Source organism: Peromyscus eremicus, chromosome 4, assembly GCF_949786415.1.
Source record: "Peromyscus eremicus chromosome 4, PerEre_H2_v1, whole genome shotgun sequence".
In the NCBI taxonomy this organism is placed as follows: Eukaryota; Metazoa; Chordata; class Mammalia; order Rodentia; family Cricetidae; genus Peromyscus; species Peromyscus eremicus.
The window spans coordinates 78,194,079-78,206,206 of record NC_081419.1 but is presented as its reverse complement, the minus strand read 5'-3'; the positions used below and the strand labels follow the sequence as shown (position 1 = coordinate 78,206,206).

Genomic DNA, 12,128 nt, shown 5'->3' with positions numbered 1-12,128 from the left:
ACAAATGTTTAAGCAATTTTATTGTTGTTCTTTTTGTTATAGTAGCTTAAGTTAGAACTAACATAGAAAGTGTTTGAGCTCCACTTTATGAAAGAGAGATGAAGTTTAGACTAAGTACCTTGGCTGAGGCAGTATAGCTCAGTCAGTAAAGTGCTTGCCTTGAAAACATGAGGACCTGAGTTCAATCCCCAGAACCCATGTTTTAAAAAGCCAAGTGTGGTGGCACATGCATGTAATCCCAGTGCTGGGGAGGCAGAGACAGGTAGATGCCTGGGGTGTACTGAAAGAGTTTCAGGCCAGTGAGAGACCTCATCTTGAAAAACTAAGCCGGAAGGGGGGGTTGGCTCAGTACCTAAGAAGGCTTATTTAAAGCATGAGGACCCAAGTTCAAATCCCCAGCACCTATGTGAAATGTAAGGCATGGCTGCTCTTGCCTGTAACACTAGTCTTGGGAGGCAGAGCCAGGAAAATTCTGGGAGCTTGCTGGTCAACTGCCCTTGGAAAATGGTGAATTCTGGGGGTCTGCGAAAGACTATGTTTTTATTTAAAAGGAATAAAAGGGAGAACAATAGAATAGATAGGGTAAAATATCCTCCTCCAACTCCACATGTACAGGCACAAATACATGCACTCACACCCCACTATAGAGGCAGCACACACACATGTGGAAGCCCACAACTGTTTCCTAGTGAGATCTGAGCTTGCTTCACCCAGCAGGGCTGCACCAGAGGACTGTTTGACCATGTGTATGGTTACTAGGTGATTGGAAGGGTCTGCACTTGGCTGTGCTAGGGGGAGGCTTTGCTCCACCCCTTGACATTCCTTTAAAAGGCCCTTTAGAAGACACAGAAGGGGCTGGTGGATAAGGATCCAGACCCTCCTGAGGCTATCCTGTGTTTTTATCTATATTTCTATCTAAATCTCTTGTTCCTCACTCCTCAAGAGTACCCTGGAGAAAACAGTGAGAGCTGGTTTCTCTCTCTCTCTCTCTCTCTCTCTCTCTCTCTCTCTCTCTCTCTCACACACACACACACACACACACACACACACACACACACACACACATACACACACACACTCTCACATGCACATGCACACACACATTGTACACAAAACAAAACAAAAAGTTGCCTCTTGCCTGCACATGCACACCTACATGTGCATGCACACCCCCACACATATGTGCATACACATACACACATGCACATACGACTAAGTGACTTGTCTGAAATCATGAACTTTGTAAGTAGCTATGGTCAGATCCCACACCAAGTGCTCTAGTGCTAATGGGGGATGCTTAGCCAGTTTCCTTAGTATTTTGTTCTCAAAGTTCTGCTGGGCTAAGTTTATGGAATAAAGGACAGAGACACCTGTTCTCCCACAGACGACCGTGCCAGCCATGACCAATGGTTTCCGTCACTATCTGTGTTTTTGTAACTGTTTATGTGTCCATACTCCACCTCACCCAATGCTGGGGTTTGAATCCAGTACATAGGCCTTACATAGGCTAGGCGAGCCTCTCGAATGTGTTGACTCGCCAGTGAACTTTGCCAGGCTTGTCTGGTTTCAGCCCCAGGGCCAAGCACGGGAACTCCACTTTACGGCACAAAGGAGAGTCAATCAAAACACCTCAGACACTGGAAAAGACTTCTAGGCCAGGCATACCACCCCAGCCATTAAAAGTGACTGCTTCTCACAGCCTTTCAGGATGGCAGCTGACAGGAGGGACAGTGACTCAGCAGCAGGAATCAAAGCCAAAGTTAAACAGAGGTCAGTGTTCTGGCAAGCCCGACCGGTGGAACCTTGGTTATAGACATTTGCTTGCTCTCCCAGTCTGTGAGACGCCATAATATCACCACTAATGAAGCCAGGCTTTCTGACCCCTGCCACGATGGGTGGATCACAGTCCCTGTTCTTGGTGGTGTACTTCACACCTGATTATTCTTTATGATTCAACTGTCTGCTTCCTCCTGTTGCCTCTCACGGTCAGGCTGGGGGCCTTCCTAGGTATTCCTACAGCTGCGATGTTCCCCCTTTCTCGGTATCCATCACACTGTTACTGCCTTGCTGGGTGCCCACTCTATCTGTCAGTGCTGTATAGAGGAACCGGCTGTCAGAACTCACTGACAAAAGCCCAGAGAATGGCAGCAGACAGGGTGTGTGAATTCTGTATGGTTATGGTGGTGGTTGAACATAATCTGAGAGGCTTATCTCAGTTCTGAAGGATCCAATAATACAGCTGTATTAGATTTTAGTTTTTTTTTTTTTAAATAGGTTCTCAATTAGTCCAGGCTGACCCAGAACTTATGTAGCTTTGAGCTCCAGATCTTCCTTTCTCTACCTCTTTAGTGATAGGACTGTAGTCATATGCCACACCTTACTGGATTCTGAAGTATCTAATAAGATGTGTAACTGTGTATATACCTAGAATATACCCACTCACCTTCTAAATCTTATTACCAAACCACCCTCCGAGAGCCAGTGAGTGTAAGCTGGCTCAAGGTTACAGAGAACATCAGATAAAATGTCTCAGGAGCCTTAACCTGCTAACATGATTTGAACCAAAGGTGACTTCTGCACATGCGAACTGAATGCAGATAAAGAGAAAGGCAGTAACCACACTATTATAGTAGAAAAAAATTAATGTTCAGAGTAAGGGAGTGAGTAAACAAAGACACCTGCTTTGCAAATTGTTCAACTATCGGGAGGGGGGCTGGGTATAGAAATAGGTTGGGAATACTTCATCCTAAACGAGAAAAGCAGGACATGGCTCAGTGGGCAGAATGCTTGTCTAGTATGTACAAAGTCACCCCAGCACCACATACACCAAACATCTCGCATACACCTGTAATCCCCGGTAGTGGAGAGGTGGAATGTGGTGGCTTGACTAAGCAATGCCCCCATAGGCTCATGTATTTGAGTACCCACTCCGCAGTAGGTGGTGCTGTTTGGGGAGGCTTAGGAGGTCCGGCCTGGCTGGAGAAAGCGTGTCACTGGGAGTGGGCTTAGAGTGTGTCACCTGGTCCTACTTTCAGTTCCCTCTCTCAGCTTCCTGATGTGACCTCTCAGCTTTCTGCTTCTGCCACAAAATGCCTGCTGCCTGTTAGTGCCCCGCAACCCCCTGCATTGGGGACCCCTATCCCTCTGGAACCGTAAGTCAAAATAAGTGATTTCTTCCATAAGTTGCTTTTGGTCATGGCGTTTTATCACAGCAATAGGCAAGTAACCTAAGATGGGAGGAATGAAGGTCAGAGGTTCAACGTCATCTTCAACTATACAGAGAGTTGGAGGCCAGCTCAGAATACATGAGAACTTGTCTCAAAAACAAGTAAATAAATAAATAAAAATTGAGAAAAGCATGACACAGTTACATATTCTACACCGTTCATTTTAAGCCCCTCTCTCTTACCCTCATGTAAGTAAGAGATGAAACATTGGTAAAAAGGACATTTAATGCCATCTGTGAAAGACTGTTTGGTACATTAGCCTGCGTTTTCCAAGCCTTATATGCATGCATTCCATGTTTTAAAAAAGCATCAAAAGCAAAGACAAGCCCCTTCTGGTTTCTGTGTTTCCCCTTTTTCCAGCACTAGGCTAGTGGCATGCATGGTACAGGAGGAATGGAGAGTAAAGGCACGTGGATTTTTCGCTCTTCCTGGATCTATGGCCGTAAGCAGACACCAAGGTAAGCCTGGGCTGTCTCTTTCAGCAGTGCTGAAGCAGGGAGGCTGGGCTGAAACAGCTGGGGATACATGCCACGGCCATATAGAAAAGAAGTTTTCTTTAGAATTAGAATTCTGTCATCTTCTCTTGCTGCTCAGGCCAGACCCATGGTGGACTGAGGATGGGCTTGGGGAGGGGTGGAGGCATCTGTGTCCTCCCCGCACAGCCAAGGCTCACTATAAAAAGAAACAGCTCTCTTTTTTTTACTGCGCTTTCCTCCTCCTCTTCTCCACTTTCCCATGTTTACCTCTTAAAGCCACAGGAAAGAGAATTAAATTGAAATGTGTAGAAGACTCTGTTTCCTGGAGAGTGGGTAGATTCAAGACCTATGTAAATCACTACTCTGGTTGGTGTGACTGTCCCTGGGGCTTGCCACTCCATCATCCAGGACATGCATCCTCTCCCTTCCTCTCCACTCAAGGAGAGAGATTTTACCCACAGAGATCCCTAATTGAGTGTCCAAGCTTGTCTCTAGACATTTAGGCAGGGCTTTAGATGTCCTTATACCAGGATTAACAACACTATGGCTTGCACCAGTGTATCTACTTCATTGAGCTCTGAGCAATCAGAGAATAGCATTTCCTAAACAGCAACTTTATTAAATGCCAACAAAATACTTGTGTTTATATGAGTAAAATGGGAATAAGTTGGTCTGTTGGAGTCGGTGCTTGGAATCATCTTGAGGAATCAGAAAGATCGGCTTCCAAGCACTTGAAGCTATCAGAAATTTTCAGGAGTGTCTCCACCAAACTATGATTAAATTGTAATCCTAAAAATGATGGTTAGGAATTCTGCTTATGTAGCCAGTATAAATTCACTGCTACTGTTGGAAGCACACACCTTATTTTAATGCAAGACAAGACCAGACCAGTGCCTACCTTGTTTCTCCATTCTTTTTGTCTCTAGAAATAACCCCTTAGGAATCTAAAACAACAGTAACAGAAACAGAAAAGAGAGGAAAAAAAGAAAGAAAGAAAGAACCCCAAAGCAAACACGACATGCCCGTGCTAAGAACAAAGGTGAACACATGACTCAGGGCTTTTATTTACTTTGTTCAGGTGTGTTCTAGCTACAGAGAAAAGGTTGACATTGCCTCTCCACTCAACACTGAGTTAACCTCACAAGCCACCGGCGCTGGAGATGAGTGGACAAGACTGGAATTTTGATTGTGTCTGTCAGTAATTGTATAACTTTGGGCAAGTTGTTTATTTAACCTCCTTACACCTCAGCTTCTCAGGCCATATAATAAGGACAATATTAGTATATACCTTACAGTGTTGTTGGGTCAACTAAGCAAATATATCAAAAACCTGAACAGTCAAACAGTCTCGGACACATAGTAAGCACTTAAGGAGTTCTAATTTAAAATTTGTGTTACATTTAATTAATTAACACTCTTTCTCTGTGTCTCTCTGTCTCTGTCTCTGTCTGTCTGTCTGTCTGTCTCTGTGTGTGTGTGTGTGTGTGTGTGTGTGTGTGTGTGTGTGTGTGTGTATGCAAATGCAGTAGCCAGAGACAACTTTTGGGAGTCAGGCCTTCTATCATGTAGGGCCTGGATATCAAGTTCAGATGGGCAGGGTTGGCAGTTTACCCACTGGGCTATCCTGTCAGCTCCAGCTCCATATTTTCTTACTTTTATTGTTTTTTGTTTTTGTGGTAGGTTTTCACATGTGCTAGGTGAGTACTCTACCACTGAGCCATATAGCTGGGGAGCCCTGTGCATGAATGTGTGTGTGTGTGTGTGTGTGTGTGTGTGTGTGTGTGTGTGTTGGATCAGAAGACATTTGGTGGTTGGTTCTTTCCTTCTACCTTGTGGGTCTTGGGGACTGAACTTTGGGAGCTAGGCTGGGCAGTAAGCGACTTTCCCACTGAACATGTTGTTGGCCCCATGTGACAGTCACTGCCTTCATGGGCTTCACATTCTAGGGACAGTGTGAATGGAGATATAGCAAAAGACACCAACCAAACTGCACAATGAATGGCATTTTTGCAATTGTGTTAAGTACAATATAGGAAAACATACAGTAGATAAGATGAATTTGTGACTGTTTCCCCAAGGGAGTGCAAAACTTTCATCGCTGAGATTTCTGTTATCATATCTTCGTCAAATCAAGAACAAGATTTGAAATTTCCTCAACCACTTGTCCACAGTCTATAATCAAGGTGAAAGCTGAGAAGGTTTGATTTGAAAATGATGGCATCTGCACATGTGTATCAAGATGTCTAAAGATAAGTCCTAGCAGCCGAGAGAAAATAATCTATTGATTGAAATAAAAAATAAGCCGTAAGCTCACTAAATATTTACACATATTAGTAAATGTTTTGTTTTCTAGTTTAGAAAAAAAATTGTTTTTTTGAGACAGGGTCTCGTATCCGAGTCTGGTCTCAAACGCTTTATGTAGCGGAAGATGGCCTTGAACTTCTGATCTTCTACTTCCACCTCCCGAGTGCTGGGAGCACAGGCCTGCACTACCGCGCAGCTTATATGATTCTTGGGACTAAACCCAGGGCTTTGTGCATGCTAGACAAGCACTCTACCTTCTGAGCCTTATCCCCGGGCCCAACATAGACCCTCCTCCCCCAAAGCTTTTCACAATTCTTCCTTGTGAGTGGAGAAAATGGAAGAGGCTGCCACTGCAGTCGGTAGAGGCCGCTTTGACACAGTGGGCCTGTCACAAGTCAGTCGTTTTCCTCTTACGGAGGAGGAGATCGGCACAGATCTGTCGTAAGATTAAACAGTTTCTGAGTGCTTTTATAGTAAATTATTGGTATACAGCTTGGTAAGTGATAATCCGTGAGTAAGAGAAGGAAGAAAAGGAACCACCCACCCGTTAGTAGCAAGCAAAACTTATACCAGTAAGAAAATTTTGCACAAAGGAATTGGACCCTGGACTTGTTGACTCTCAGAGATCAGAGAGCACCAGTCTTGTCCTTTGGTCCCCTCCCCTCTTCCCATCCCGGGGGCCCCACTCCTGGAGTCCCCGCTTCTCGCCCCACCCTCCTTCCAATCCTTGTCCCTGCTAGAGTACTAGCGGCCAATCAGGAGGCGGCCATCCCGAGGGGTGGGGTGGTGTTGGTGTTGATTGGCGGAGCCTGAAGTCACCACTCCAGCGGGCCTGGCCGACGCGATTGCTTTCCCCGGGTGGAACCCCGAGCGCGCCCAGCCGTCCTGCCTACCACGCTCTGCAGCTCCGCAATCCGACACCATGGCGGACAGCCGGGACCCAGCCAGCGACCAGATGAAGCAGTGGAAGGAACAGCGGTCCATGCAGGTACCTTCTGTTCCCCAGAGCCCCATGAGAGCGTGGGCGGGCGGCGAGTAACGGGCACCGGCTCCCCCTGGGTGGCCTGCGCTGGGCTGCATCACTGGCCGCAAGCGTGTGGCTGCTGTCTGTCTCACGGACTATGTGGAGCAGGGGATTGGGGCTGCCGGCCTGCAGGACTGACTGTCTCTGGCAGCAAGGACCGGGTAACCGGTTGGTTCCGAGTTTGGCAGTTGTTCAGCTGGGACAGAGGTCATAGCTTGAGACATGGAGAGCTGTAGCTGTGAACCAGGAAGTGGGAGTTAGCTCTGGCTTTATGTGTATAAAATCTTACAACTGCACGTATTGGCCTGTGCCCCCAGCAGCATTCAGGGTGGCATGCAGCGGACACAACATTCAACGATTAAGTAAAGAGAATTTTTACATCCATTGTTTCACGGGCACTTAGGAGCATCAGACTTGGTATTTTAGAACATTAGGCGGTAATCATTGCTTTGATTCACTTTGAGTGCCTGGATGTGCCAGTTAAGCACCACAATGCTGGGCAAGATGTACAAATTCTCGTGCAGTAAGGCCACACCCTGGAGAAGTTTAGAGTCAAGACTGAGAAACAAGGTGTGTAAACAGATGATTGCCATGTAGTTTCGATTGCAGACGAGCTGTGGAGTGTAGAATGAGTGCTGGAGTTGGTTGTAAGGCAGAAGACACTGTAACAGTGTCTTCACAGATAACAGGGATTTCAGTAGACTTGGTAGGGACATTCCTGGCCTGGGCATCTTTGAGAGGTCGAAGAAGATGATACTGCATGGTCTCATGGCTTCCGGTTACTATGGTGGGGCTGGGGGAGCCTTTCCCCTTGCCCTTTCTCAAAACCATGCTCTTGTAGGTGAACTGGAGCACCAATGCCAACGACTCCTGGACTAAGTTTGGGAAAACGCTGATATGCGTCTCTAAGCGCTTGGTCCCATCCTCATTCGTTATTTACCATTAGGTCCGTTCAGTTTTTTTTTTCCCCCGAGTTCTTCAAGTGAACCCGAGAGACAGTCGTAATCAAGGACGTGCAGCTAGTTAGTGGCAGATTCGAGATTAGAATGGAGCTCCCTAGAGCCAGGACCTGTTGGGTACCCAGTGGCTGCCAAAGCCTGGTTCATACTGTCGTGACTACTTGGTGAACTCAGAAACACTTGGTCAGTGAGGTGAGAGTTTTAGAAAGTAAAATACACTTGTTCTTAAAGTGCCCTGTTTACTCTGAGACCAGTTTGCCCGTTACTTATTTGGGGTAATCATTAAGCCTTAGCTGTTGACTTCTTGGGTGAAACACAGCTGGTCAACAAACACAAGATAAACTGGGAGGCTCACTTGAAATGCTGCTCTCTCCCCTTTCCATGACATTTTCTTGCTATGGGCGTGTTGCCTGTATTGATGGTAATATTGATGTTTTCTTCCTCAATTTGTGCTACTCTGAATAAATGTTTATTTCTAGTGGGGAGCCCTCTACTTTCTGGAAGGAAATTAGCACATTCTGTATAGCCTGGATAAGTTGAAGTACTTGATTATGAAAAGAGTTGAGAATTCAGAAAAGCTGAAAAGAACTGCAGTACATAGCTAACTGCCCAGCTTCTGGATTATACAATTACCTTTTGTATAAGATTATCCATCTCCCTATCCCTCCGTTTATCTATGAAATTAGTGGCTTTTTTTAGTGTATCTCGTCACCTGTATACTTTATACCTGAACACTGCAGGCATGTGAATGGAGAGTATGGTGTGCAGGTGCAGTTTTACAGTGATATTTGCATGCATGTGGACTTATGTGAAACATGTAGATTTATATGTTCTGTTTAGCAAGGTTTAATGTATACATACACCATTGCACCCTGAGCCCTTGTTAAGATACCAAGGCTGGACTGAGGAGATGCCTCACTGGGTAAAGTGCTCTCTGTGCAGGTGGGAGGGGATGGGTTCGAATCCCCAGAATGCATGTAAACCTTGATGGCAACGTGTCCCTTGTAGTCCCAGCATTCCTATGTGGAGCTGGGGGATAGAGACAGGAGAACACAGGCCAGCCAACCTGGCGTAGACAGTAGAAAACAACTTAAACAAGTGGAAGGCGGACAGTGACACCAGAGGTTGTCCCCTGACTTCCACCACGTACATGAATGCACGCCTGTATTCACACACAACAAGAGATTTAAAAAACCAAATAAATAAAGGGGCTGTCCTTGAAAAACTGTATCCAAGGTTACCATCACCCTGCCTGCCCTAGGAAATTGTAATGGACTATTTAAACTATTGATTGATGGAGTTTTGTAGAAGGCTCTTTTTTGTCTGTTTGTTTAGCAAAAATGCTTTCCCATCACTCGTGTTGTGTATCAGCAGTTAGAACTTTACACACCATGCCATGCTTTGTCATGTGACCAGACCACTGTCTGTTTATACTATCGCTGGACACCTGGGTTGTTTCCAGGTTTGGATTATTATGAATAAAGTTGATATGAAACTCCCTATACCAGTCATTTTATGCACCCACACTTTGATTTTTCTTAGAAAATACCTAGCTGGATGTGCTGGCACATACCCGTGATCACAGTACTAATGAAGTAGAGGCAGGTGGATCACCAGTTTGAAGCCATCCTGAGTTATATGGCAAGAATCCTATTCTAGTAAGTAAGGCAAAACCCCAAACTACTTAGAGTGGATATACTGGGCTATAGGGCCACTGGCTGTTTTAAGAGCAAACTGCCCAGTCCTCTTCCAAAGTGGTTGCACCATTTTACACTTCCATCAACAATATGGGAGTTCTGGTTGCCTTACTTCCTGCCAGCTTTTGTTGTTGTCAGACTTTTATTTAGTCCTTGCTCTCTATGGTTTTAATTTGCTTTGCTCTGATGGACTAGAGATGCTGAGCATCCTTTTAGATGTCTGCTGATCATGGGCATAAGCTCCTGTGTAATCTGTTGGTATCTCTTTTGTCCCTCTAAAATTTGTGTTTTTGACCTTTCACCATGGATTTCATGGCCCTCATTTTAAGTTCAGTCTTGTGTGAGCAAAGTGCTGCAATAATGGTATCCAGCATACGCAATGGCATAAACACATCAGAAATTTCTTGCTTTCTTGTATGATGGTTCAGAGTGGTTTGGGGTTGAAAAGAATCAAGGTGTTTTGTCCCTCATGGTTATTGAGGGCCACAGCTGACAGGAGGCTTCCCATGGATTAACATACAGTTCTAAGTACTTGAAGCAGGGGCTGGAGAGATGGCCCAGGACTTAAGAGCACTTGCTTTTCCTGGCTCAGGACCTGGGTTTCCAACACCCATATGTGGCTCACAGTGGTCTGTAACTCCAGTTCCAGGGGTTCTGACACTCTCGCTGGTCTTCATGGGTACCGTACCCCACATAGTGCACATACAGTGCAGACAAAATGTTCATACAAATATAAATAAATATTTTTTAAGAACAACAGCAGCAGCAGCACCACCACCACCACCCCGCCCCAAAGTATTTGAGGCGTCACTGTTCAGCCATAGAAAGATGAAGTGTGTAGAGAAGGGTATTTGGGAAGTTTAGGGATCAGCTTCCCTTCCATTCTAATTGCCTTAGCTAGAACTCTGTTATGGGCTAAGAATAAGGGAAGCGGGGGAGTGTGGGCTATCTGTGTGTCCAAAACACACACTCCGTAGTTCCTGGGAATCTATCCATGTACTTTCTTGTAATGTGACAATGAGTTAGCAGGCTCAATCTCTTTTTAGACTGTATTAATTTTATTATTATGACATTAAAAATGTCCTTTCTTTTACTTTCACTGGAGTGGTAAATGGAAATGATGGAACTGTCAGCGTTCTGCTGTCTCCTCTCTCAAGAACCAGATGTCTAGTGCCAAGTTGGATGGGTCCTTCTTTGGAACCAGGACCAGAGTGTTGATCACTGTGGAAGCAATTTAGAAAACAGGAGTCTTCTTGTGGGCAGATGCTGCTGACAAGTGAATTGGGAGCTTTGTGAACTTTGGTCGTTGAGCATCGAATCTAGAATTTCACAGGCATGACCTAGGGCCATCTAAAAAACTGCTCTCTCTTCTCAAAATACATTAAAGAGACCATTCTACAGGTCTCCACAGAAGTTTGCATGGAACTGAAATAGGAGTTTTGTTGCCTGCTGCTCAGATCACATGGGCTCTTCCCATGGAATACCCAGGTTTAATAAGTCATCTCTGACCACTGGAGAACCTGAGCAAAGGAGTCCTGACTGTGTCCTGTCCCCTTGTTACTGGGGAGAGTCTGGGTCTTAGCCTGCCCTTTCTGTCAGTGAGATTTCTGTAAGAGACTTTATGTTTTTGAGGTTAGCCCCGATAATAAGCGTGTTGAGGACACACTGCTAACATGAAGGATGGTAGAGGAATGGAGAGGGAGTAGCCGAATTAACTCCTTGTGTGAATGAGCTTTCATGTCTCATGAAGCAGAAGGAGCAGAATTGCTAAGTCATGGTGTGTCAGCAGGACAGACATGGCAGAGGGAATGGTATTTTTCTAAGTCTCCGTCTTAGCCAAGGTGTTCTCTCCAGGTTAGAAAGCAGGAGCTGACTGTAAAGTGCATATCAGAAAATACTAATTCATGGTTATCATTTTTGTTGTTAGCTTCCCTTTTTAAAGCACCTCAACTCTGCCACTTCTAATAAAAAAAAAGGGGGGGTATTTTTCATCTATAGATGAGTTATCCTTCAATTCTTAAGCCTTTCTCTCCAAATCTTCCTCTGTCCTCTGTTCTTTGAATAGTTGAAGTAGATCAGGCCAGTCATGGTGTTAACAAATTTTAGTTCTAGTTTCAAGACAGGGAAAACACCTCTTTGCAGTCGCTATTTTGTGTACTTGGAGGATTTGCTCTTTATATAGGATTATTCTAAAAGGTTTTTAACTTTTGAAAACTAGTTTTGGCCATGAAGCAGTAAAGTAAATACTTGAGATATATTAGTAACTACTGTGACCTGTTTACTCACGTCACTTACAAATAAGACAGCATAGCCTTGCTTGACAAAACATTTCTCATGTTTATAACTGAGTGACTATATTCAGTCTGTTCTTGGAGCCCTGGCTCAGGGAGGGCTCCTGACATTTACCATTTTCCTCCAAAGAACATGGTAAGACCAATTTT

At 45.0% G+C, this 12,128-nt stretch overlaps 1 protein-coding gene across 1 annotated transcript in view; it reads left to right on the top strand.

Annotated features, from left to right (window-relative positions):
- Nucleotides 1-6,829: 6,829 nt before the first annotated feature.
- The window catches only part of Cat (catalase), a 28,364-nt gene continuing 23,065 nt past the window's right edge, over nucleotides 6,830-12,128 (top strand). Inside the window, exon 1 of the mRNA XM_059261017.1 lies at nucleotides 6,830-6,995. Coding sequence (XP_059117000.1) covers nucleotides 6,930-6,995 — 66 coding nt within the window. The 5' untranslated portion in view covers nucleotides 6,830-6,929. The remainder of the gene's footprint in view (nucleotides 6,996-12,128) is intronic.